General features: G+C 37.4%; 2 protein-coding genes across 4 annotated transcripts; one reads left to right on the plus strand and one right to left on the minus strand.

Moving 5' to 3' along the window:
• Positions 1 to 227: 227 nt before the first annotated feature.
• Positions 228 to 20,552, plus strand: si:ch211-161c3.6 (high mobility group protein HMGI-C). 2 transcript variants are annotated; one of them, XM_028002441.1, is made up of 6 exons: positions 228 to 293; positions 5,122 to 5,291; positions 5,437 to 5,520; positions 8,256 to 8,306; positions 9,595 to 9,633; positions 14,443 to 20,552. In XM_028002441.1, exons 2-6 carry the CDS (start codon positions 5,187 to 5,189, stop codon positions 14,506 to 14,508), a joined length of 345 nt encoding a protein of 114 aa, XP_027858242.1. In that variant the 5' UTR covers positions 228 to 293; positions 5,122 to 5,186; the 3' UTR covers positions 14,509 to 20,552. The 2 variants fall into 2 exon arrangements, with proteins under 2 accessions (XP_027858242.1, XP_027858241.1); XM_028002440.1 differs by lacking the exon at positions 228 to 293 and adding an exon at positions 1,517 to 2,005.
• c20h3orf18 (chromosome 20 C3orf18 homolog) lies at positions 19,017 to 26,553 on the minus strand. Of its 2 annotated transcripts, XM_028002439.1 has the most exons (6): positions 26,160 to 26,553; positions 24,959 to 25,396; positions 24,843 to 24,868; positions 23,685 to 23,814; positions 23,463 to 23,484; positions 19,017 to 21,173 (listed from the first exon to the last, which is right to left on the minus strand). In XM_028002439.1, the coding sequence occupies exons 2-5, from the start codon at positions 25,229 to 25,231 to the stop codon at positions 23,479 to 23,481; spliced, it is 435 nt and encodes a 144-aa protein (XP_027858240.1). In that variant the 5' UTR covers positions 25,232 to 25,396; positions 26,160 to 26,553; the 3' UTR covers positions 19,017 to 21,173; positions 23,463 to 23,478. The 2 variants fall into 2 exon arrangements, with proteins under 2 accessions (XP_027858240.1, XP_027858239.1); XM_028002438.1 differs by lacking the exon at positions 23,463 to 23,484 and having other exon boundaries at positions 26,160 to 26,550.
• Between the last annotated feature and the right edge of the window lie 1,102 nt (positions 26,554 to 27,655).

Raw genomic sequence — 27,655 nt, forward strand, 5'->3', positions numbered from 1 at the left:
CTGCAACTGTGATACACCATAAAGTGGGAGATTGTAATAATCATTTGTTTATATAGTTGAAGGGTATAAGCCACCACATAAATTAGTAATATTACAATGCATTATATATGTTTTTTTAGAGTGAAATTGACCAAAATACCACGTCAAATCAAAAAAAGAAAAAAATAGGGAACCAAATTATAGACAGAGTTTCACCAGGAGTCCTAGAGTGAGGAGCCCCCTCGCTCCTCAGACAGTTTGGGGAAGAAGACGGCTGTCGTTCTCTCATTCGCTAAAGCTGTTCTTGTTTACAGGTTAGTAGTGTGAAGCTGGTGGAAACTGTCCCCGCTAAAATGTAAAGTTACAAGTTCATTTGGTGCTGATTTCGTAATTACATGCTAGACGTGCTCAGACGTTCAAGGGAAAAAAAAAGAGTGATTTTTTTTTTTCATAATTACGGTTAACGAGATTTTAGCTTTAACGGTCGTAAAACAGCCGTTATAGAGAGTTTGCTACATGTATCTATAAACTCCGATCCACTCCCCGACCCAACCTTATTAAGGTTACGGTGGTTTCCTGTTATCTGTTAACAGATAACACAACACGGTTAAGGTTACTGTGTTACATGAAATCAGTTCTCATCAGAGTCTCAAACATTTATTATAGACGTTACCACTTTCCCCCCTACTGTGTAATCAATTCTAGTGTAGTTATTCAGAGCTTAAAGTAGTCATCTAAATATGTCCATATTAAATTATATGACTAATAAAATGATAACATTTTTCAGAATTATTACAATTCAAAGAAATTAGTAGCCTTAAAATTTCACTGCACTTGAGAAATAGTTTTCTTTTTATGTAAATCTGTAAGATTTAAATTGATTGTTGAATTGTTTTGATTTGGCCCTTGGATGCTGTCACAGCTGGTGGGGCTGATGTTGTTTATTGAAGTAGATGGAATATGGTTGTTTTGGAGCAACGGAAGGACACATGGACATAAATGCACAAAGGAATGTTCAATGTATAATTCCATGATTTCATAATTTTGAGAATTTGTAATAAAGAGACAGAGTTTGGGGAAGAAGACGGCGGTCGTCCTCTCATTCGCTAAAGCTGTTCTTGTTTACAGGCTTTCCACTCGGAAGAAAGGAGAAGCAGAGACATTAAAAAAAAAATCATCTGTTACAACTGTTTCAATACAGCTGAGACGTGTAACACAACACATGTTTGCAGAACAACTGATTAAATAAGACACGCATTCTGTATTTTCCCCCCTCTAAACAATAGCACAACAGTTTACAGCCCAGCAGATTAGGTTCCCATGAAGCCCTTTGATACAGCGGCCCTTTATGACTTACAAGGTTAGTGATACTGTGTATCTCTGGCCATGTAGGTGGGGAGATAACAGCAGGGAAAGTGAGTGAAACGCTCTGCTTGAAACTGTGCAGACTGTCTGCTCTCACTATGAAGCAAACTGAACCTTTTCCCTCCCTTCTTTTTTTTTTGGTGGGGGGGGGGGGGGTAGAGAAGGGGGGACTTCCCAGCCTCCCCCACTTCTTCTTTTTCTGTTTTTTCCTTGTGAACCCCGGAACCAGACCCTCTAGTCTGGTAATACCCCTGTCTTCTTTCCCCCTCTCAAGTGGGTGGTCCAGTGGAGCAGCCCTTGGGGCGGGGTCCTCTGTTTTCAACCCTCCTACCCCCGTTCTTTCTTGAAACATGCTTTAATAGAGAAAGTATGCAATGCATACTGCTCTGGTGCAACCCCCCACTATACTGCATCTGGGGTATTCGTGACTGGACGTCTGGGGGATCACACACATTTCCGATTAGGAAGGAGCGAGAGAGAGAGAGGGAGGGAGTGAGTGAGTGAGGGAGAGAGAGAGAAACAGAGAGAGAGAGGGGGTGAGATTACCATTTCAATCCAGCCAATGAGACAGGCGATACATTAAGATTTTCATAGTTGTGCAGGAGCACAAAGTGAGCGGAGTGTGTGTGAACTTCCAGGTAAAGCTGCAAACCGACCTAAGGTAAGGATCAACTTCCTCTGCTCCCGCCTCTGTCTGCCTCAGTGTGTGTGGCTGCATGACTCCTCAGCCTGAACATGGAGCCTATATATCTGCATACATGCACGCTCTGAAAGGAGAGATTTTGCACCTGTGTTTCTTTGCCTTTTGTCCCATGGAAAGTTGTTCTTTTTTTGTCCGTCTCTTCAGCGCGACATTTCCCCAATTTTCTCCCCCCATGTAGACCTGCTGTGTTATCGCTCCTAAAAAACAAACACACTTTAGAGAGAGAGAGAGAGATGGGTTGCGCAAGTGATGGAAGCAGGGGGATGTTGTCGACTTTCTGCCTTTTAAAATAAATAAAAAAAATTTAAAGAAGAAAGGAGAGGTAAAAGCCGATGGCTTCTACTTGTTATTTTGGCGTCAACACGCGCCAGCTACTCAACAGGGGATTCGCCTTGTTTCCTACTGTCGAGTTCGGCTTTTAGTGTGTATTTCTGCTCACTATGGTACTGCCGCCCATATGCAGAAAGTACATTCAGTCCCCTACTGGAGAGCCAAACACGGAGCGGTCTGAGTGGACGCTGCGCCGCCGATCACATCACATCAGATCGGCGCGTACTGTTGTTGTTGTTGTTCCGAGAAGTGTTTTGCGAACGACGAAGCGACGTCGTGCGCCTCGTTTGGCTTTAAATCCGTCCAGCGAGGACGCATTTCTCGAATTACTCCGACTTCCTGCTTCGGTGCGGCCGTTTTAATAGGCTGTGATGGCAATTAGCGTTTGGCACATTCCTCACAGAGCCAGGCTCTGAGTGAATGACCACCTTGGGACACCTAGTTTCTGCGAGATGTATGGCTCCCATTCGGTTTTTTCTGTTACCGAAAACTTCATAAATCCCTGCAAATAAAGTTGGTATGGGTTACATAACACAAGGACGCATTGTTCACCATATCACTGCACGCTGGAGAGAATTAATAATACTAATAAAAAAGTTGTACACTGAGCTATTTTGAAATGTTTTCATAATTAAGTTATCCAACAGTTTCTAAAAGGAAACGGGCCACTTAAAGCAAACAAAACATTGTGATATTTATTTTGAATATTGAAATCACGATGTAGGTGCAATAAACCCTAACCATTAATTCAAAGTACAAAATATTTTTCATAAAATATGGATTCAAGACAGAAACTAATGAGCTTTAACTAGTTGCACCGATTGTTTAACAAATGTTTTATGTCAGTTTTCCTTTTTTCGTAGGAAACCCTTATAAATAAAAGCAGCACGAGTATATTAAGTTATCCTGAACGATGTTTATTCATTTATTTATCTTATTTAATTAATTCAAATGTCATCTCACTGTACTTTACCTGACAAACATGTCTGATTTATTTAATCAAAATCAATCCAATCAGATTCAGATTCAGCTACATACATTTTGGTTGAGCTCATAAGAAATTTCAGCAGCAGCTTTGGGTTTTTTGTGCCAGTCCAAGATTGTTAGTGCTTCCCATTTGGTCTTCCCTTTCAAAGCTTCCTGGGTGTTCCCCGCTCTACTTCCTTTTTCATCATCTCAGCATTCCCATAATTCCCTGCAAGCTTTAGCATCCTTGACACTAAAACTTCCTGCAGGTGTGTACATCGAGGGAGGTATAAATCTGTCCAGCTCACTAAATATAAGTTTGGCACTTCAAATGTTATAATTAACCAAATATCAGTTTCAAGCGCTTGTTTGCAATTGCAATTCTGCAGACTTTGTTGTTAAAATGACTTTATAAAGGATCATATTCAGTTGCTGAAGTTTCAAGAGGGTGTATAGTCACCATTTTCTGTTACCAAGTAGTTAATAAATCCTTGTAAAAGGCTTCTAATTGTTTACCATCTTAATTCAAGATGGTCGGAATGCATGACACCACGCTAGTATTGACTCATAATATATTCATTAGTTGTTAGTTATCCTGTAATTCAACCACTAATTTTAAACCTTTCTGTATGCACCCCTGCACATCATGTTAATTTCAGTTATTATTGTTTTATCAATGTGAGAAATGTTTCAGCTATAAAATATTTGGAATATTTCTAGGACCATTCATTTAAACTTTACTTTGCAATAAAATATTTGGTTATTTGGGTTAACGTTTACTGTCTGTTATGCCAACACCTGCTGACTCTATATTTGCTGATTCTGCTAGATTTCAATGACCAGGACTGATAGTGAAGACACTTTGTGATAGTGGAAAAGAAGGAAAAGAGAGAGGAAAATGTGGGCTAATCTTAATCCGCGTCATCATCACAATTTTTCCATCACTCTTTGATCTTCAGCAGCTTGGTTACTAAAATCAATTTCAGGTGAGGACAACAAGAGACATAGTTGTCCATCCAGTTGATCAAATATGCTATTTTCATTTAATTTGAAATGTAATAATGTGCCACATATCTTACTCCAGCATTCCTTTACAATGGCAGTATAAGAAACATTGACATTGCCTTGATGGTTACAATTCAATGCTTTACATAAATCCCAAACCACTGACAGAAACTAAAATAAAATAATGATTACAATTGTCCACATAATACCAAAACAGATCAGTCACAACAGTCCCAAACATGCTTTTGTCTGATTGTTTCTCAGTTTTGTGTATTTACCAATAGGTTCGTTTTCTTCCTTCTGTCTGCGTATTTGTGTGTTACTGCCACAGCCGTAAGTTAACCTGCAGTAACTTTTGCTTCTTTCCCATTGAGAATCAGCTGACAGAGGGAAGGCAGACATCAGTGCAATAGATGCAGATCTTGAATGGCAGATTGAGTTGTGAATATCTGTGCTACTTTTAGTCTCTGCACACCATTCTCATGTTTCTCAACATTTGCCAGAGTCTATGTTCCGATACTCCCAGTGCCAAGGCTTGAGCATGAGTGGTTCCCACAGTTGCTCTTGGAAACATTTCCTGCATGGTTCTCAATTATACTTGTTATACAGTCAACTCTTATTTAAACACCTTTGTCTGAAACCTCTCAAAAAGTAGACGATTGAAAGTACTAATATTTGATTAAGCAATTTGACAAGGATTGTTGCATCGCTTTATTAAAGGTGTTGAGATTGTTATTTTTGCTATTAAACGTCATTTCTTTCCCCTGTTAAAGCCCCAGAGGCCTCTGCTCCAGGCTTTGATGCCAACACCCTCTAAAGCAGGTGGACAGACGCAGGAATGAGCGACCGTGGGACCAAAGAGCCATCTCCTCAGTCGAGCACAGCCCAGTCGCCTGAGGAGCCCCAGCGCAGGGGTCGGGGTCGACCTCGGAAACAGCAGCAGGTAAAACTTTACAGGCTGCACTCACCTCAAAAGCCAGTTATATTTAGTTTTAAGTTATAGCTGAATTGTCTTTTTTGTAGAGCGTGGGTGGAAAATGCATTTTTGATTGGTTAGCTTTGGCTCCAGATGTAATCTCTCTCTAAAGGAGCCCGTTGGACCACCGACCCCAAAGAGGCCGAGAGGACGACCAAAAGGCAGCAAGAGCAAAGGCCCCAGAACTGCACTGAAGGTTAAAACTCACCACAACACTTTCATATTTATATACAACTACATACCCATGACGTCAAAAGATCAACAACATTTTTTTTTTACCTACCAAGAAAGTATTAATCTGTAAACTCAGACCTTTGTAAATAGTTCAGAAACTGATGGTGAAATCATACATGTGATGACATTCGCTGTAATTTGGAACCTGGAATACAAATACTTGCATTTTGTCGCATAACGCATAGGGATTGGGTGATTTTTCTCGTTTTCTGTTTTCAATGCATTTTGATTAGTTACAATAAATATTTCACCTTACAAAAGTAAAAAAAAACAAACTCATACAAAATCAGTTATCCATGGGTATCTGCTCTGCATTTTCAGCCACTTGCTGATGCACTCTGCAGGATGAAATGATTGGAAGTCTCAGTCATCATTTTCTTGTGAGTTGTTTCAGCTTGTGACCTTTGTCAGGATTGTTTGAAGGTCAGAAGCAATTGGTCTACAAATCAATATGTTTCTTACCACTTCATGTGTTGCTGGGATCTTCACCTTAGCAGATTTTAGACCTTCTCCACGCATCTTGGGAGTCAGTGAAGGTGTGCCAGAAACTTTCCCCAATCTTATCCAAACCAGCTGACTCAGTAAAATGTCATAACTAAGTTATTGCAGAAAGTATATATATATATATATATATATATATATATATATGTATATATATATCACAAATCCCAAAGTCACTGACAGGTTTCTGCATTTACAATAATTTTATCATTTTGTAAATAAAATGCCAGAAAATATTTAAAGTCAGATTAATTTAGTACGTCATCATCATGACAACAAAAGTTTACAGCATAATATGTAAACTCCCTGTCATAATAATAGTGAGAAAAAAGAAGACATCTTTATTTGTATACTAAGAGTAGAGGAACAGTGCTTTCTTATAGCTTTACACAGAAAAAAAGGATCAATAAAAACAAAAACTCTCAAACTTAAACTGAGGTATCAGTAAACAGATGTACTAATTCATATGTCATCTCATTCACTTTGTTTAAAAATAAGTAAACAAAGAAATAATAATGAAAAAATTAAACCCCACAGTATAAAAGTAACTTAATTAAAGCAAATGCAAAAAAATATATGTATATATAAAAAATTTAAGCCAGTTTTAACAGCATTGAAAGACACAGCAGCTCTTAAAATCTCTGAGACGGTTCTGCAGAGCTTTGAGCTGTTATAATTGAAAGCAGCCTTTTCCCTCTTCATTCGAGTCGTATGATTTCCAGATTATCGGTGGCCGTCCTTATTAATCTGGACAGAGCATCCCTGGTAATCAACTCAATCAGACCCAGGAACCAACGTCGTGGAGACATTGGACATGAAATAAAATCATTTAAGATTCAGATTTATGTACACTATAGATGCAAAGAGAAGATGACACAATAGCATAAAATACTTTTCACAATAATTATTACAAACACATGCTATGAAACTTTCACATGTGATAGTATGGTATCAGTGTTTAAGGTTTCAGAACTCTTTGTTTTTAAGACAGAAACTCCATAAACATTATTGTAAGTGTATTTTGCATCTATTAATAAAGTTAATAAGAAAAGATTAAAAATGTTTATTTTATCAATGCAACTAACCAAAGACTAAAGTGATCCAGAAAACATCTGCAGATAGAGACAAATATAATTGGGTATCATCTCTTCACTTTTCTTTAAAACTTCTGTGTAAAGGAACATATTGATTAAAAGGACAGAGCCCAGTATTGAACCTTGGGGGACTCCATAGTTAAATGAGAAATGTTCTGAGAAATTTGGCCAAAGCGCAACAAAAATGCTGCCATTCAGTTAACAACAAAGTAAAAAAAATGTATTGCTGTGTCAGGACAGTGTTACCTGTTCAATGTGATCCCACTGTTGACTTTAAGAAGAACCGGTCCTGGACTCTGCTGAAATCCAGATATAAATAACCCAATTAACAAAAGCAATTATTTTCTGAAAAACAAGTCTCACACCTGATATTAACTTGTAAATATCCAGATATTAATTGCATTGCTGATAAATGCTAATAAATCAAGTTATACTGTAGTTTACTTTGAACACTTATGGAAGCTGCAATATAAACAGATTCAAATGCTGAGCTTCTGTTTGCAACCTTCCTGTCACATCTCTCTGTTTGAACCGTGTTAAAAGGTAGAACTGTAGCTTAAAGCAAGTTGGGTTTTTTTCTGTTTTATGGATGGATTTTGCTGAGTTGCATTTATTAAACCTCCAGTGAATAAACTAGTTTGTTGTGCATCAGTGGCTCTGAGGTAGCAATTATTGTCAGTCAATTTAGCTTCTAAAACTTGTTAAAACACAACGGATTGAGGTAGTTAGTGGATGCAATTAGACATGCCAATCACACAAATCCATCTTTCTGCGGAAAGTTCAGTTAGAGAAAACATTAACATGAGTTCACGAAGGTTTTGCTGTTTGATTAGACGCAATCTTTTTATCTGTGGAGTTGTTTACATAAAGGTAAGTGCATCTTTAGTACTTGAAATCTGTGCAGGTACTCTAGATGTCGACATACTGAGGAGAGATTTGACTAATTATTTTTGCTCAGTATCAATGCAGCTCTTTACATTCAGGAAGCAGAAGGACATTGCATATTCCAAAAGTTACCTCTGCATAAAACCTCCTGAGAGGAATGTGAATATAGTAGCATGTAATCTAAACTTTTTCCACCACTGATTTGGTTTCTCCTCAGAAAGTAGAGCCTGTTGGGCAGAGGCGACCACGAGGGCGACCGAGAAAATGGGTATGGAGTTCTCACTGGCCTGTATGGACGGACTGAAAATATGCAGGTTTTTGCAAACGTACTCAGACCCTTTGAACTTTTTCACACTTTTAAAGATCCAACCACACACTTTTAGCACTACTGGTCTTCATTGAACTGTAAACTGGCAGGAAACAAGGTGGAGAGAGAGGGGGAAGACATGCAGTAAATGTCCCGGAGCATGAATCGAACGCAGGACGACCGCGTCACGGACGGTGGCCTCTGCATATGGTGCACAATCTCTGCCAATTGGGCCGCCCAGTGCCCCCACCTTTTCAGTATTTTACTGGGATTTTATGCAATGGACCAACACAAAGTGATTTGGAATTGTGAAATGGAAATAAATTATACATGGTCTTCTAAGTTTTTTAATAATAAATATCTTAAAAGTGTGGAATCCATTTGTTTTCATCCTCTGAGTCAATACTTTGTCGAGCCACCGTCTGCTGCAGCTCCAGCTGTAAGAGGTTGAAGGGAATTAAACAGCTTTACTCATCTAGACAATTAACATTTAGACCATTCATCCTTACAAAACAGCCCAGTGTGGTTAAAGAGAATCTGTCAACTGGGTTTAATTGGACATTTGATTGGGATATTTTAACACTTGAATATGTATTGATCTAGTTGTCCTGATAAGATCCAACAGATTTTATTTTAGGATGGACCTGTATTTGACCCAAACCAACTTTTCTCTGTCTTTGTTAATGAGAATTATCCCCACATCACAATTCTGCCACTACCATATTTTGCCATGGGGGTGAGCTTTGCTAGTTTTATGCGACACAGTGTTTTCTACAGTGACTTTCTTCTTGCCGCTCTTCCATAAAAGCTAGATTTGTGTTGATTTCCCAAATGAATAGTGGATCTTTGTACTATTCCCCCCTTTTTTCTTAATAACTATGTGACTTTTAAATACCTATAGTTGCACTGGATTGTGTCTAGATGTATCAAGGTAAACATGAATGTTCACTGCACTGCTTCAAAGAATATAAAATTCAAATAAATAAAATCAAAGTTTGTGGTTGAAAGTCCAAGGGGTATGGATGCTTTTGCAATGCATTTTGTGTCTAAAGCTTTTGTGTCTGTGGGCGTGTGTGTGGGGGTGTATGTGCGTGCGTGCAGGGATGTGTGGATGTGTGTGTGTATGTGCGTGCGTGCAGGGGTGTGTGGCTGTGTGTGTGTGTGTGTGCTGGAGCTGAAAATGAAACTCTCATTTTCCATCAGTCTTTAATGGCTTCTACTGTCTTGTGTTTTATGTTTTGTTTTATAGCCCCGGAAAGTTGTTCCAGAAGTGACTGAAGAGCAGCAGGTGAGGAAAATGAAAAGGTGTAGCAGGGTGGTCTAGTTTTGTTTTAATGCAGCTCTTTAAGGCATTAAAGCCTAGTTGTTTGGCAAAAATAATAAAATAACAATAATAACCTCTCTCTCCCACTAATATATAAAATTTTCAAAATGTTTGCCGCTCTTGCTCTTAATTACTGAGGCCTCTACCCTTATATACCCTTTAGTAAACTTGTCTTTGACTGCAGCTGCACCAAGTTGCATTTCAGCATTTTTTTTGTTGCCACTCTTTTATAGTCTAACTTACATCTACAATCAGATCAAACTATAGGTGGAGAGAGTTTTTGAGCGTGTCGCCTCAGTTAAACAGAAATTTCATTCTGTGTCACACGCTTGCCTTTTGACTGGTGCCAGTTTGCAAGTCTTCTTGTGTCAAGCTTTGATCACATTTAAACCTACGTTCAGCTGCAGAGTCACTATGTTCTGCGAATCCACAGCAGTGCTCTGTAAAGGTACAATCTGATCTACAAGCTGTTACAGTAAATATATGTCGGAGGTAGTTAGTGATCAAACTACTCCTTAGATGTTTTGCGTAACTGCAGCATCTCTGAAGGAAAAACACTCAGTTGGAAACAGATATTTACATGTGCAGCTTATAAAGACAACATTTTTTTCTTACTGTTTGGCATTAAATCAGTCAAAACGTTTTTCCTGTTTATGTCAGGATTTGCTAAATTATTTCTGTTCCCTAAATGCTAGAGATAGACATTTCTAAAGAGAATTTTACATTTGTTTCATTTGCGGTTGTTACAATCAACTTTTCCTTCCTCAAGCTTCTCACAATAGAGTTATGTGTAATTTGGGCCCATTCCACCTGACTGACATGATGGGACTGGGTCAGATTTGTGCACTCACAAACACATTTTGCGATGGCCACTCCATCCTTAAGCCACTCCGTCTCTAATTTGGTGGCATGCTTAGGGTCATTGATCCTTTTGGAAGATGCTTTACCTCAGATATCTTGTGATGTGCTTCAATATTTCCACGTCATGTATTTTATAAAGTTCACCAGTCCTTTCTTTGTCAGGCAAAAAATCATAATGTTGTTAGATTCCCCAACTGTACCCCACAGCTCGGGATGTTCTCAAATTTGCAAGTTTCTATTTTCTTTCCTCAAAAGGTATTGATGCTTTTGTTTCTTCAAGGTAATTTCTCCAAAAACTACAGCTTTTGTGCAGGCTGCTATCTGGCTTCCTATGTTGCTTTTGGAGTATTGGCTTCTTCCTTGCAGAGTGGCCTTTCAGCCCACGTAGATACAGGACTGATTTCACTCTCCATAATGGCTCTCTTACCATCTTCACCCAGCATCTTCACAAGATCTTTTATTTATGTCCTGGGATTTATGCAAGCTGATTTCATACAAGAAAAATAGAATCCATCTTCTTCCTAAATTTTATTATAGCTAAACACTCCCATGCTGCCTGTAACAACTGAATGTTGCACCTTCAGGCATCTAGATATTGACAGACATCTTCTTGTTTGATGTTAAACTTTGATTAATTTCATGCCAGACATTAAGAAAACAGTTTACGCAAATATTTGGCTACGATTATTTGTTGTTTTTTTTCTGAAAAACAAAACATAAAAATACTTAGAAAGTATTGCATATAGAAGTATTTTAATAAATGCATAAAAAACATAATAGATCAAGTGCATAATGTGCACTGTAGAGATAGAGAATCAAGTGATAAGTTATGAAAGTAGGCTGTTGTTTGGTCCATCTGATTCATATCATTTCACTTTAAACATAATACTAATACAGAAACATGAGTAGTCATGATATGATTGCTGAGACTAGAACACAAAACTGTCTTCACAATTTAAATATTAGCTTTCCTTTTTTTAAATGTGATACTTTGAGTCATTTAATTGCTCGTTGATTTAATCATTTAAAAATTTTAGAGGTTTTTAAAAAAATCACCTTTTGGGGGAAATCTCATGCTGACATTTTTGGAAATCGCCAGTCTGATCTGACATTATTACTGCAATTATAAACTTTTTATTTTTATTTAATTTTGATGAAAAGACAAACATGTCGCATGTTGTGTTTTTTATGGGCTTATTCTGCAGATTTAGTATTTGCTGCTCTGCCTTTAAAAGGTGGTTAATCAGTCAGTCTGTCTGCTCTGAGAGAGCCTCGGCCAACTATAGTTTTAAAACAGCTTTGCCTTCATAAGTGTGGTGGATGCTTTTAGTTTCCACACTGTGTTTTATGGCTGTATTTGTTTTTCCTTTGAGCAAGAAAAAGGTGTAGTAGCTAGCAACAGGTGGGAGAGGGGCAATACTTTGTAACTCTGTGCTCTATGCAGTTAAAGAAAACTTTGTTCACTTTTATATCTTGTGTTTTATCTAATGAAAAGGAGATAAAACCGTATCTATTTTGTTGTTTCAAAACAGGAGATACTGTTCAGTAGTATCTAAACAGTATCTCTGTTTAGATACTAGTTTAGATACTAGTATCTAAACAGAGATACTAGTAGTTTTGAAACAGCAGCTTGCTATGCCTCAATAATGGTAACCGGTTCATGACTGGCACAAGTACAGCAAAAAAAGATCTTGGTTAAATGTCAGTGGTTAAGCTCAGGTTTAGGTCTAATGTCTACCACTAATTTAAAAACCTTAAAAAAAAAAATGCTGTAATCATCCCTCAATATTCAGGGGTTCAACTGAAAAACATTAACAAGTAAATCTTTGTAAAATTACTGGAAATGTCGTGCCGCTCCAGAAACATCTCCCTTAAATCCTGATAATGAAAGACAGGAAAAATGCGCCTGGGCTTTTTATCCATTAAGCCACCAGGAGCCTCGGGTTGTTGCATTACAATGATTAAAGCGTCAAAAAGTCACCTGTTAACCAGACTCACATGTTAGTTAACAGTTTACTTGTTAATAGTTAATAGTCTGGGTTCATCTCACTTCCCTCTGAAACTGCTTCTAAGCAGAGGTGGATGAAGAGGCAGATCATCTCTCCTGTGGGATTTTTGTTAATCTCCTGCCATCTGCTTCAGGGCATCACCCTGTAATACATCCTCACTCATGTTTTATGCTGTGTGTTTGGTTTATTTTATAATAAAGATAAGGGCATGTATAAATGTCACAATATTTCATTGACTTTCTGGTTTTACTGATCATTTTGTGTAGGGATGCAGGAAAGTTTTCCAAAGGTGACCAGAGAAGTTTAATAATCTTTTTGTGACACTTCCTACTGAAAGCCAGAATTAAAGCGGTTCGTGAATATAAATGACAAAAAATAAAAGAATGCTGGCATTTATTGAGATATTGTCTCTTCTATTTTACTATAAATACAGCTCTAGAAAAAAACTTAGAGCTCACTGCACTGAACCCCATTGAAAACCTCCTGGTTATTCCACCAAATATTGATTTTTGAACTCTTCCTGAGTTAAAACATTAGTTTTGTTGTTTCTAAATGAATACGAACTGGTTTTCTTTGCATTATTTGAGGTGTGAAAGCACTGCATCTTTTTGCTTATTTTGACCATTTTTCATTTTCTGCAAATAAATACAAAATCTTTGCTTGCAATGTCAGAGACATGTCAGTAGTTCATAGAATAAAAGAACAATGTTCATTTTACTCAAACATATGTCTATAAAGAGTAAAATCAGAGAAACGGATCATTTTAAGAGGTTTTTCCAGAGGTTATGCCTATGTTAGTGTCATGCTGTATGGACTGTGAGTTAATCAGCACTAGTAAAACCAGATATAACCTTATTTTAGCAATACAAGTTTTGAAAGTTGCTTGCTAATTAATTGTTTGTCACATAAAGTGTTGTTTTTACCTGAACTGATGTACAAAGATCAGAAAAAAAAGTTCAACAAAAATTAGCCCTACTCTTCATTTCACATTTCCACCTTTAATCTTGTATGTTTGTGATATCTTTAATTTACTTTTACTAAGCTTAGCAAAAAAAAAGTAAAAAACAACTAAATTAGTAAATGTATGAATATCTAAAAGTGAAGCAGCAAATTATTAATGTACAAAAAAGTTTTAAAAACTTGTTTTAAGTTAAAAATTAAAAAAATATAAATATATGAATGTTTTTTTAACTTTCCAGACCTGTGACAGTTTCAAAAGGTTAAATTAATCACCCCTAATATTAAAAGTGCCGAAAGTGTTGTCCGTTTTTTGTACACAAGCACAACTTTCAGTAAGTTGTCTCTGCACAAGCTTCATTGTTTTTTTTTCTGAACTGGCTTCATGTTGATGTGGCGAATTCTTGGAAATTCACAGACTCTGGTGCCGAATTCCCCACATGGCATAAAGATCCTTTGGTCTCATCCACCTTTGGAGCGTTTCTCAGAAACCTCAGGCTGTTTTAGCCATCTTGTCGAGAGCGTTGCACAACAGCGTTTACCAACACGATGCCCCTCGCCTCGCCTTATCGCATCCTCTGCACTGAGCAGTTTGTCAAAGAGGTTAGGGCGCCTAAAAGAACTGAAACCATTGAGACAGACTCCTTTCTCAGAGGCACGCACACGAAGGGGAAGAATGAGTCAGTGTTGCGAGGGGAAACCTGATCTAACTGCTCTCTTCCCCTGTCTTCTTGGTTTTCTGATGTAACCGTCGTCTTCCTCACATTTCTAGGTCTGACGGCTGGAGCCTCGCTCTCTCGCACGCAATTGCCCCGTGAAGTTTTTGCCACTCATTCTTGTACTCGCGTGCTCTTTCTATCGTTGATTCAGTACCTTTTGAGCTGCGTGAGTCACCGCTCAGAAAATAACTGATCTTTCTCCTGTTTTTGCTCCTCGGATGTTCCAGGGCCCTTCGGAGGAGGCCGAGGAGGGCCACTCATCTCAGGTGCCTGCTCAGGAGGAATCGGAGTAGATGGGATCCTTCTCTACCTACCTCAGTGTTTGGCCTCAAGCAAACAGGGGTACAATCTGACTCCCTATCTGTGATGGGAAATCAGGAACACACACACTTACACACACTCACACCCAAAAACGAAAATCCTCACAGACAGCAGTTTCCTCTCCTGATCTAAACAGCACCATGGATTTGTTGTTGCTTTGAGTATCTGATCGTTTGAGCCTTTGTAAAGGCATGGTTCCAGCTTTTGGGAAAAGTATTTGCAGAGTTGCTGAATATTCAGAAAATTTGTATTTTATATATAGACAGGAGGCAAAAAAAATAAAATAAAAACGTACGCTTCCTGTCTTGTGACAGCATGAATGTGCCTTTTAAAAAACAGCAAAGTGATATAGCACAGGTTCTCCAACATACAGCACCCTCCATAGTTATTGGTAAAAGAAATTCAACAGCTTAACATTAAAGTAAAAAACAACAACAACCCTTTCAACCCTCCTCACTGTGTGGTGACAAGATACACTTGGCTTAGCGTCCAGCCTTATTTGTCACAACTCCAGTGCTTTAAAACATTCAAAATTTTATTTTGGAACTAAGTATTTCAGCTATTTTCTTGCTTCTACGTCCATTTACAATTATCAACATACCTTAATTGATTAACATGTTCTCTTGTTTTTCTGTTGTGAATGGATGGCTAAAAGAATTGGGCCTCTTTAATGAAATACTATAAATAAGTAATGAACATTCAGCTTAAAAAGTAAATCATTCAATAAAATTCTATTTCATAATTAGTACTTCCTGAGGGTTATTTTATTAAAAACAATTATTTTCTACCATAAGATATATTTTTTTCCAGACTAAATAAATATAGTCAAATTAAAAGTTGTATTTTTCTAAATTGTTTGAGGTTATGAGATTATGCTTCTGCAATAAAAGATAGAGTTTAATTATTTATAAAGATGGAGGGCAGTGTGTATATAACTAGAGATGCACTAATTAATCAATCAGAGATCAGAATCAGCCAATTTTCCTTTAATCGGCTCTGATCAGATCAGAAGGCCTCATGAGATTTATTTTATTTGCTATTCAGTCCTTTAGGTTTGACGCTTAATGCTTTAATGGATGATTCCTTCATTCTTTGTTGGATTCAAAGCTGCAGCCTGTTTTAAAAAAAAAACTGCTACGCGTTTCTATTTCTTTTATTTCTTATATTCTTTAGTAAAAAAAAATGCAATAGGTCAAAAAGCAAAGAAAACCGTATTAATCGATATCAGGAAAAGCCAGATGTGTGGATCTCTGAATATGAGTTCTATGTAAAATTTCTAATAAATGTTTAAGTTCCTCCTGTGCCTTCTAGCTCTATATCAGGCTATCAGCTCAAAGATATGGAATAATTATTGGTTCAATACCCCACTAACTAAATGCACCCAATTTAACCTTTATGTCTTACATGTAAAAGAGAATTAAAATAAATTTAATCGTCTGGATTGCAAATTTTTAAACCCATCTAATGTAATCTTTTCTCTTGCATTTTTTAAGACCTGAAAGAATGCTTCTCCCTTAAAGTGGAACTATTCCTTTATTTTGCCAGCTGCCCTGAGCGTCTCTGTGAGATTTTTTGCATGTGTGGGAACGCATGTCTGTATGTTTTGTGCTTGAATGGCGAGAGAGACGCAGAGAAAGACAAAAAGAAAGAGGCAGAATTTTTTTAAAAAAAGGACAAAAGGAACCAAACTGAACCGGGTTTCAGCACATTTTCTGTCAGCTGTTTTAAACTTGATATTTTCAAACCAATGTGACAACATAATCATGGCAAGCTGAATTCATTTTTGTGAAAGCTGGTGTGATTTCAAATTGAAATATCCGTTTTCAGAGATTATTTCCTAACCTCTGCTGAGTAAATCCTTCCAAGCAGAAAGTGACTGATTTAAATGCAAAGGTTGAAATGGATATTTCATTTTGGAACAAAAAAGAAATAACTAAAACAAAACCTTCAGAAATACTTGAGTCAACCACAGTGTTGAGGTGTCATTTTTACCACTCTCAGGATTTCACTTTTTTAACAGTGCTCTTACGTCATTTATGAAAACCTCAGGTACATATCTATTCAGGAACATGATATCTACTCAGTAATAATTGTGGTGCTGTGTTTGTTGTGCGATTCTGATCTGTATTTGACATTACCAGTATGCCTTGACTCAAAGACCTCATGTAAAAACCTCAGTCAGCCTCAGTTTCTTGATCTCTCATTCTACCTCAGCGACACAAAAACACAGAAGATCCTCCTGCAAAGTTATCCTTCACTCCCTCAGAAGTGATACTGCATACGCAAAAAACACACACACACAACCACAGGCATGTGTACCAATGCAAATCAACAAGTTTCAGGGCTAAATGCCAACAAACCAACAAATACACACAAGTAACAAAAGTTATGTTACACTCCAGCGGAGGTGTACAGATAAAGTATCAATATCATTTCAGAAAAATAACTGTATCTGATAAAATAAAAAAAATAAAAAAACTGAAGCGAGATTCTGATCTCCTGGGAATTAAAGTGCAGCCAATAGTTTACAACAACTTGATGAAATACTTGCCTTTTAGAGTGTAGTACCTTATGAAAACCTGTATTTTTTTATTTTGATTTTTTTTTGTGGGATGGGGAGGGGATTGTTATTCTTTTTCTTATTTTACTACATCATGTATTTTTTCCTCTGATTCTTACACTGTAAAATGTATGTGTGACACTTAATTCTTGGCAGCAAAATAGCTGCAACGTGCTGAAATACATTAGATGAACCTCAATGTTTGCATGTACTTGACCCAATTGTGCTACAATAACACGACAGGATTGTACTCAACTGATAGTGTGTTTTATTGCTTATGAGTTCATTTTTTTTACTACTTCAAGGTGAAAAAGGTTGGGTCTTATAGAGTTTTTTGCTTTAAAGGATAATATTTGCTTCTGAACATACAGTGCCTTGCAAAACTCTTCATAACCTTTTAAACTTATTCATACTTTGTCAAGTTTCAGTGTGTTTTATTTGGACTTTATGTTTTTGACCAACACAGTGAAGAAATTAGAAGATGAAGAATCACTTTTTACTGCGATTACTGGTGCAGGCTTTTAAAGTATGTTTTTTGCCAGCTTTACATGTTTTCTTCACCATTTAGTTCAAGAGAGAACTTCTCAAGGGAGAGCTTCTCTGAACTTCGGTTTTATACTTTTGCCACATCTCTCTCTGGATCTCTGCAGCTCCTGCTTTTCTTGCCCCTCATGGCGGTTTAGGCCATGTTTTGGTAGATTTGAAGTTGTGCCATACTCTATTTACAGATTATGAACTGAACTGATCTCTGTGAGAAGTTTAAAGCTTGGAGTGTTGTTTAATAACTTTACCGCTTTACGCTTCTCCACAACTTTATTCCTGCAGTATTCCTTGGCTTAATCCCTTGGTTTAGGTGGCTTCTCAATGCATTTGGTTACATCAGATTATTAGGGTTTAAATACAGATTTGTATTTTAAATGCATTTTAAAACATGTATCCGTCCAGTTTACACGTGTGCATCGCCTCCTGTTGGTCTACTGCATAAAAAGGCCAGTAAAATACATTACCGTTTCTGGTTGTAATATAACAAAAATGTCTAAAAAGTTTAATAAGTTTCAATATTTTTGCAAGCCACTGTATTTAAGCTTCAGTTAAGCACAGAGGATTTTATTAGTTGGGCATAAAACACTCATTAGTTTTCACTGAAATGATTCAATGAAACCCCTTAACTAAGAGGTTTGCTGCTTTTTCTGGGTAAGATGTTTTGTTTCTGTTTACTTTCATGTTCACAATAAATAAAATACAACTTTTTTAACGGTGTGTTCAGTGCTGGCAGAAATCCCAAGACATGAACTATAGACCTGCATGTTTCCTGCAGGTGCGTTGATAATTTTTAGATCTTATATTGGTGAAGTTAGAAGAAGAATAAAGAAAATATATAGTTATAAAATTAGGCTGATAATTACAGGAAATACACCTGTAGACAAAAAAAATGGTTGCTTCTTCATTAATAAGTCAACTTAAGAGCAAAAATCTCAGTCATAAATGCATGTTTGTACCACGGTCAAAGCTATGACATTTTTAGTTATTATTGGGCAGAAAAATCATTGATAATGTCACTTTATTTAAGTATTTGATCTGGTTTTTACAATAAATACTTAAATGGTAATTAAGTATACCACTTAATTACAGAGTTTTCTTGGTGTTCACAGTGCCAGTTTCATTACCAGCCACATCTGGTTTAAGGTTACATGTTGATCAGCTCTAGGTGTGAGCAGAAACACTCACAACATGTTGATCTAGTCGTTAAGTCTCTTTGTTGCCCTCCATGGCAGACTAAATGCTCCTTCAGCTATGAGTGCCTCCAAATACCAAGTGGTCACTATAGATTACTACCACTGTTAATTATCATCAGATCATCCTAAACATACTGTAAGGAAAAGGTTCTGATATTTTAAGGGGGATTCTATTTGGTATTTATTATCAGTCAGAGTCACACCTGTTGCAGACTGTCTGAACTACTTGAGTTTGTAAAAGAAGAGATTAGAGAGAAGAGCTAAGAACTTGTGAATTTAGTTACTTGCCTGTTTTTCTGAATTCATGCGAAATGTGTTAAAATAGGTCAGCAAATCAGAGTCAATACCCAAAGCAAAATGTGTAAGAAAATGTTGTAACCAGTCCTTCAGAGCTGCTGGTTTTCTACCTCCTTGAGATGTCCTCCTGGTTGAACACACTTGATTTAAATGAAAGGGTCATGCTTTTATTTTGAAGGGTTTGATGACAGACTGAGGAAATAATGAACTGTCATCAGGTGGGTTGGAGCAGGAACCCGTTTACAAAATGTAGCCCTTTTGCTAAGTTAGTTCTAGTAAAAGCATAATTTGAACCAAATAATAATTTTCAACATGTAGTCACTATTACAGATTAAATTAACACTATTTGTAACGTTATCTTTAAGAAACTCTGAGCTACTAGTGTTTGCTACCTCACATCTGATAAAAAGTGTCTGAGTTTTTAGTTAGCAGTTGTCTGACATCTGAAATCTTCAGACAGCTCTCTTCTAAAGATAAAATACTGATTGCTGATAAGTAATCCACAGAACCCTACCTTAGAATTGCTTCAACAGCGGATAACAAACCTCCAAAAAGTAGTTAATCCAAAATATCTGGACACCTTTTCTTGCTGGGATTTCTGTTCTTACGCTGACATATTGAAGTATTCCTTATAAAATGAGAATTTTTACAGATTATTTTTTATAAAATCTCTTTAAAAAATGCATCAAACATGTCCCTCTTGCATTGCTTATTACTTGAAAATCACCCATTTACTTTATATTCAAACACTTTTTTTATGTTTTTACTGATACATCATTTATTTTATGTATTTCAGCATCGTTGCCTAAGCTGCTGCCACATTACCGATTTATTCAATGTTGCATTGACTTTACTTATTTAACCCTCCTGGACTACCTCTGAAGAGAACCAAGCCTGGGCCATTTTTTAGGGACACTTGCGGCCTTTTAAGGCCAGAAGTGTCCATCAGCCCTGCAGGCAGAGTGGATCATAAAATCTTGAAATAACTTTTGAATACTGCAGTAGTCCACACACACACATCTCATCTCACTATATTGATATGACCAGAAGTGAATGAGTCACCCTGAAAGGTGCCTCTTAATTTAACTCCAGCTAAGTCAGTGTGTTATTTTACACGAGCTGTGTTTGGATATTTACTCTTTCTGTAAGGGGACAATGTTGTTTTGTGATCTTACTGCTAGTGATATAGTTACATACAGTACTTGATCTAGTTTCAACTATTGAAAAGTTGAACTGTAACTTGAGAAATCATCTTTAATGCCTTACCTTTAACACAATGTAATAGTTATGTTATTGATATGTCCTCATCCACTTCTTTAATACAACTCACAAACCTGTGATATATATTTTGTTATGATTCTTTACGTTGTGATTTGTGTTACCTTGCTTCTATATCGCTTATCAATAAAAATATCACACTCTTCATTTGTTGCCATGGATTTGTGCTGTCTTTTTTCCTCTGGATTTTTTAAATATATTTTTAATGTGTACAGATGGAAATGATATTAATCCACAGTCTATAAAGAAGACAAATAGGGAGGAAAACAGATTGAGGATGGCGACACATCCAGCATACGAGGTGTAAGACCACAAAATCACTATAACAGATTCACAATTTCCTCATATGAAACAGAAACATAGATGCAGAAACTGACAAGCTATTAAATATTTTAACAATGACGGAGCATAGTTTTAAAAAAACAAGGGTGCCACACTTAATTGGTGCCCCAGTGAATAATGATAATAGTGCAAGATCATTACTAACCCTTTGCATTGTTCTGAGTTTTTTCTTTGATACAACCACTTGACGCGTTGTGAAGACAACATTTATCAGACCTCCAGTTTAAGCCTAAAACAGTCTAACTTCCCTTTGTTTGTCCCTTGTTAGTGACAGTCTGTGTCTGGGTATGTGGTCTGCAGCTCTCCTGCAGGCTGGGGTTGACCAGGCAGGGCAGAGGGGCTGTTAAGCATTGAGGGCTTTGGCAACATCTGTGAAGACCAGACGACTGGGTCGCTGCGTTGTCCCCTGGGAGGTTGTGAGAGTCTGCAGAGGAGAAAGCAGAGGAAGTTTATAATGAGTCCACTGCAACTCCTGCTGTTTTGTTTAGAAATGGTGTTGATACGGACAAAAGTGTAGGTTTTTCATATACACTGTAAAACCTTTGAGCTGCATTTAGTTGTCTGCACTATCTCCTACTCTTTAAACCAAATACATTTAGTGAGTTTTAGATTAGAACCTGAATGTGAGTTTGTGAAAGATAAACCTACAACAGTTAGCTGTTGTTAACTTTTTATTAATTTTGTCAAACCTCCAAAAGTTGAATAAACTAGAGTTTTTAGGTTATTCTTAAAAACTGATGACAGGAGTAGGAACTATTTCCCAGAATGCTTAGCGGCTTGATTTTGTATCCTGAGATGGAAGTGCATTACATTGATCTGACTCATGTGTTATTAAGACAAATGTTTATTTTAAAGCTTGAGGTTAATGTCCTGTTCACACTAAACCTTTTTAAACAATTCATTTTCATGTTTAATGAAATTCATTATCAGATCAGAAATTTCGTTCATGCAATTTGAAAGAAGAATTAAAATTATTCTAAAGTAAAATAGTTATTTTAACTTGATATTGTGAGTGAAAATAATAGAGAAATGTGGCTCTTTAACTAGGAGAACGCAGTTTTTTTTCTTGCATATTGTGAAATAATTATTTGGTTTAAATTGCAGCATTAAGTAAAAACTCACAATTAAAGATAAATTAACTTAAAAACAATGTTTAGAAAACTTGTCTCTTGTTGTTAAATCAACTTCATGAACTTTAATTTCTGAGTTAAAATCAAAACAATTTTCTTGTTGACTTAAATTACCTTTTCCAAGTTAAACCACCTCAAAAGGTTTTACAGTGTAATAATTATATGTAGAAAAATGACTGGGGTTAAATGGTTAAACATGTTAAATGGTAATTAAAGCTCCTGCATTAATCCTAACATTCAGATTTTGAGCAGTTGTACAATTAACACCAGATGCTACAAACATAAATGTAGGTATATATTTTGTTACTCTGGATAAAGACGAGTAAAACTCCCCCAAAAAATACCCAACTTTTGTTACAGCAACAAAATCTTAATCTGAAAAGCTTGGAAAATCCAACCTTTACTTTAAATACATTTATTTACTAATCACTTTGGTAAATCAAATACTAATTCATATTAAGGCAAATATTTACCAGAGGTACAAATAAATTTCTCCAATAGTAATTAAACAAATGAATGAATTGATGGCAGCTTAAAACCTCTAAGACTCAAAGCAGTGCTTAGATAACTTTTAAAATCAGAAACTAACATTTTATGTGTCCAACTAATAAAAATATGTACCGTATTTTCCGGACTACAGAGCTCACCTCACTATAAGCCGCACCCACAAAGTCGTTTTTTTTTTTTGTTGTTTTTCAACTGGAGGCATACATAATATAAGCCGCACCGGGCAATAAAACCGCTGGTATCTCCGCCGCTCTCGGTTTTCCACAAGAACGCAGCAGAGGGCTGCTAAGGACGCAGCCCTGCGTCTCCAGCGCCAAACCATGGATTCGTTTACTCCGAGCTTACGAGCAGCGGCTGTATTTCCCTCCTGTACTGCCAGATTGATAGCCTTCAACTTAAAAACGGCATCATATGAACTTTTTCGTGTGGTTTCCATGATGAGGGGGTATGAGTTTGAAGAAATTTCTCCGACGTGCATGCTGCTAGCACGTGCTTGTTCTAAATGAAAATCAGCACTTTCTTCTTTGATTTACAATTTTGACTTCCAATGATTCACTTCCTGCTAAAGAGCCCCCTGGTGGTTGAAGAAAAATCCACAGAAAAGCCGCGCCGGGCTATAAGCCGCATGGTTCAAAGCGTGGGGGGAAAAGTGGCGGCTTATAGTCCGAAAAATACTGTAGATATTTTTGTCTAAAACAAAAACTTACACTGTGTGATTTTACTTGTACTGAATGGTTTTTGTTAGTTTTCTTGTTAGTCCCACATTTTGTATCACAAGGCGCCATTTTAAAGGCTTTTGCTCAGTGGCCTTCAGTAGCTACATCTTCTATGAATCCATGGATGAAGGATAAATAATGAAAGTAAGTGATAGATTATAAGGGTGCAGGTTCACAGAAAGAGACTAAGCAAAACTGTTTCTTTTATTAATCAATTAATTTTCTTTAGAATAAAAAAATGTTTCAAAAGTTTTGCCTTCTTGTTGTTACTGTGGATACTGAAACAGGGACAGCATGAGTGTAGGGAAGAACAGTGAGGTTAAAAGAAGAGGTTCAAAGGTCACACGGGTGATACTTTACCATGTTTGCCCTTTTGTCAAAACTTTAAACAGAAATAAAAAAAAGCAAAAATTAACACAAAGACAGAATAAATCATAATAACCTCATTATAAACAAGTGAAAGTTTTATACACAAGTACACATTAACAACTAAAAACAAAAACTTCGACCAAAAAATAGTCATAATTAGATGTAGCTTAGATTAGAAATGTGCTGATGTTTTCTCTGCGCCGTCCGGCCTACCTTGGCGTTTGGACCTGCGAGGCCGCCGTCCCGTCCGTGATCCAGTAGTTCCTGTTCCAGCAGGTCGTCCTGTTCTTCAGCCGGGTCAAAGTTGTACATGGGCATGAGCTGATGTCTCAGCTTCTCTAACCTGAAACACAAACAGAGTCTGGTTCTGCTGGAGGTTCCTTCCTGTGAGAAATTAGTTGTTCCTCCCCACTGTCACCTCGTGTTTTCCACAAGATAGCAAATGCGTCCAAGAGGACATTTGATTTCATAAGTAATTCTTGTTTTACAAACTGTTCTTGTTCTGATGGTGTTGGAAATGTTTTTAGTTGTATGAGTTGGAGTATTGATGAATAGATGTGAACATGTCAGCATTTTTCCTATTGTGATGTTGTGGGGGGAAAATTAGGAGACCCTTTTTGAGTTCTTTCTAAAGAAATGTTCACACATCGACATCTTTTAAATTTGTCTATGAAAAAGAAAATGATTTAATTATAGGAAAACATTATAGAAATTAAACTTGTTTTGCTCAGTTAATAAGAAATACAATTTGGTTTACGCTAAAACTCATCCTTTCTGGTGTCAAAATAATTCAGTTTTAGGCTTAAATGTGCAAAGAACATTGTTAACATCCTGATCTTTGTCTATGTTCTCTCTGACAAACTTCTCTCAGGCCTTCATGCCGTTCGTAGAAAGCAGAAGTTTCCTCCTTTCAGTTTCCTCCTTTCAGTCGTAGGTAAACTTTTTTTTCTTTTTGTCATATAATAGAATGGCTGTTTTTATCATTTTCAGACTCAAAAGTTGCACGTCTTTCTTCTGAAGGCCTCAGGCTTTCTTTGGATCTATGGTGCCCAGTCTTTCTTCAACAGTCATCAGCGCATCAAATTAAATGTTTTAGCAGGGCGAACGTCCCTCAAAAGGCCCCATAATGATGCTCTGATCATTATTATACATCTGTGCTCTCTGGTCAATCAACCATTTTTCTTAGAGATTCCAAGTTCAGTTTAAAAACATAAAGATAATGCAAATTGCTAAGCAGATTTGCATCCGAAAAACCCACATTTGTCCATCTTAAGTTACATCTTTACATGCAAATTATGCAACAAACTAAGAAAACAAAAATGCTTTCTCTAACTTCTTGTAAAGATAGTTCAGCAAAATGTAAACACTTACCGCTTCCGTTTCCGAATGTACAGCATCTATAATAAAAATGACATTAAAATATTTATTAACTAGATCATCAAAAGGAGTTAAGAGCAACATAGGAGAATCTTGAATCAGTTCCTTACTATTGCCACCGCTAAGCCAATGAGGGTGATGATGCCAAAGGGCACCAACAGCATTCCAACACTCGAGCCCTCAATCACCACGTCTGGAGCCGCGGTGGCGTTGAAGCTGGTCTCGTTTGTTGTTGCTGCTGTCGTTGTTAGGGTAACAGTCATAAATGTTCTTGAGGTGATGTTTTCTCTGGGTCCGAGGCTCGTTGAGAGCAACGGGTCCGTGGCGGTTGTTGCAGTTGTCGAGAGAAAACTTGACGTTGTCTTGGCAGTATTCACAGCCATGGTCGGGTGTAGGTTTCTCAAGCAAATTTTCTCAAACTTTTTCCCTTTATTTTGGTGTGGATGTTGATGTGTTGCTTAGTTTCTAACGTGTCTCATGGTCAATACAGCCGCCCTGCCGTTGGTTTATGGTCTGCTGAGGCATTGATGGTTCTTCCTCCATATGAGCTGCAAAAGGAGACACAAGTAAAAATGCTTTACATGTATCTGTTGATGATATGCTTAAATCATTTTTTAGAAATCCAGATTTTTATTTAGCCCCTGGCTGTTAGTGCCAGCAAGGTTGTGGCGGGTGTTTCTTTTTTTTTTCTTCTTCTTCTTTTTTTGGCAGGATGTGGGTAACAAACGTACAGGAGGAATCTGGTGTACATCCTTCATAAAGTCAGAGGAATACTAACCACTCTAACTGTAACGTTCACCTCTAGGAAATGTGCTGGCAGCACTTTCAGACATCAAACTCAACTTACACCCACACACAGTGGTTCCATAAATATCCACTGCATGGCTTGAGCCCATGTTCCTCCCACCTACTTGCGTACTACACAAGTCCCATGAGAGCGAATAGCACTTTTTCCCCAAGATTTACACATATGAAGAGGTTCCTTTTTTAAAAGAGCATGCTTTCTATGGTGACACAGGAAGGCACAGACATATGATCCATACCTCCCTCCTCATCCTGTCTGCTTTTGCTCTTAATGAGGAACATGTGCAACTGAAGCCAACCAATGAAAAACAAAGGCTGGTTTTAGTCGGCTGGTGTAGTTCAGTCTGCGTTGCCCTGCTCTGCACAAAAACAAACGCTCACAGCTCTTTGGATGGGATCATGTCATGCTCCTCTTGATGTTATTTTTAGTTAAGTTGTGCTGCATCTCGGCTGCTAATCCTGCCAACATGAGCAGGTCTTACCCTCAGATAAGATATGCATACGTACCTCAACATACAACATGCATGTTAAGAGGTGAGCAACAGCAGGTCTGGGGCTACCTAACAACAGGAAACATTCATAGGAAGAGGTAACATTTGCTCCAGTGTCTGTGCCGCCTCCCCTCTTCTCCTTCCCCCTTCAGCAATGCAGGTACTGCACAGGCTGTTTACACTGACACAACAGCCATTTGCTCTAAGGATGAACTCCACAAATCAAAAGTAACCCTATCCTGGCTGCCACCCCCCAAGAGATTCCACCCTTCCAGTTCTTCGAGTTGCTTCCTTGGATTCACTCCCGCTGTCTTGCCCTTTTTCTTGTATTTCACACAACAGAGGCTGCTCTTGGGATGCTGCAAACAGAAGATCAGTGCTGTGAGCTCCCTCCCCCTGCACCCTGCAATTGGTCTGATGGCTTCAAGATCATGAATGTGGTTGGCTGCATCTGCTGCCCGTTTGGCTTTACAGGGATGAGAATGGGATTTAATGGCTGTGACCACCAGATGCTGTCAGAGCCATGTGAATGACTGCATCCGGGTGGTAGGTCTGAGGAAATTAACCCTGTGATGGCTAACCCTCAATCCAATGACTTTACTCACACAAGCAGGAATTAAAATACTGTTCAGGTTTTCTTTTTTTTTAAATAGTCATAACTTTTATTTTAAGTCATTTCTAGGCCAAATAGTATGCTTAGCAACAACAAAAGGAGAGTGTCAACAAAATCAAGTTTTCAGATTATGTGTAATTTTACACGTTTTGCCACTGACAACAAAAACATGTTTGGGAAAACAAGATTTTTGTGTACGTTCATCTCTTATCTCAAAAAATTGAGCTACAGACCATATACATTTTATTCTAACAAAGATAGCTTAGGATGTTTAATAGAAGCTATTTTTCTTTTTTATATGGACCCTGTGTGGAAAGTTAAAGTCCTTTTAGCCAAGAAAAGCATGAGGAAAATTTAACATTCGCTACAGCTCAGATTAAAGGCAAAGCAATCCTTTTTATGTCTAAACATAAAAATGTCTTTCATGATAAATATGAATGTAGATGTAGGAGATCAATTTCTAAAATAAGTCCTCTTTCCTAGTATGGTTTGTGCTCATTAAATATTATATAATGATTTAAATTAAATTAGAACACTAATTATTGCCCTACGACAGACTGGCGACCTGTCCAGGGTGACCCCACCTCTCACCCGGAACGTTAGCTGGAGACAGGCACCAGCAGCCCTCCCAACCTCTCTAAGGGACAAGGGTGTCAAAAAAATGGATGGATAGATGGATGGATGGATGGATGGATGGAACACTAATTAGTACAGCATTTAACTTGTGGCCCATTTGCTCAAAGGCTTCCTTTAATAAAGAGGTTAAAATAATGTATTTAGCAAACAAGAACAGACAAAAAATTAACTAAACTTTTAAATCTGTGCATGTACAGAATTTTTTTCCCCCATCAGGTAGCAGTGATAAAGAAAATAGCACACCAACAAAAATTGGTTTCAAA

This window comes from Xiphophorus couchianus, chromosome 20 (genome assembly GCF_001444195.1).
Source record: "Xiphophorus couchianus chromosome 20, X_couchianus-1.0, whole genome shotgun sequence".
Taxonomy (NCBI): domain Eukaryota; kingdom Metazoa; phylum Chordata; class Actinopteri; order Cyprinodontiformes; family Poeciliidae; genus Xiphophorus; species Xiphophorus couchianus.

Excerpts from the sequence above, each read along its gene's own strand:
- c20h3orf18 (XM_028002438.1), bottom strand. The coding sequence starts at position 25,231 with ATGGCTGTGAATACTGCCAAGACAACGTCAAGTTTTCTCTCGACAACT. Across the intron at positions 24,869-24,958 it reads TTGGCTTAGCGGTGGCAATA|ATGCTGTACATTCGGAAACG; the intron begins GTAAGGAACTGA and ends TTTTTATTATAG. Across the intron at positions 23,815-24,842 it reads TACATTCGGAAACGGAAGCG|GTTAGAGAAGCTGAGACATC; the intron begins GTAAGTGTTTAC and ends TTTGTGTTTCAG.
- si:ch211-161c3.6 (XM_028002441.1), top strand. The coding sequence starts at position 5,187 with ATGAGCGACCGTGGGACCAAAGAGCCATCTCCTCAGTCGAGCACAGCC. Across the intron at positions 8,307-9,594 it reads GAGGGCGACCGAGAAAATGG|CCCCGGAAAGTTGTTCCAGA; the intron begins GTATGGAGTTCT and ends TTTGTTTTATAG. Across the intron at positions 9,634-14,442 it reads AAGTGACTGAAGAGCAGCAG|GGCCCTTCGGAGGAGGCCGA; the intron begins GTGAGGAAAATG and ends CGGATGTTCCAG.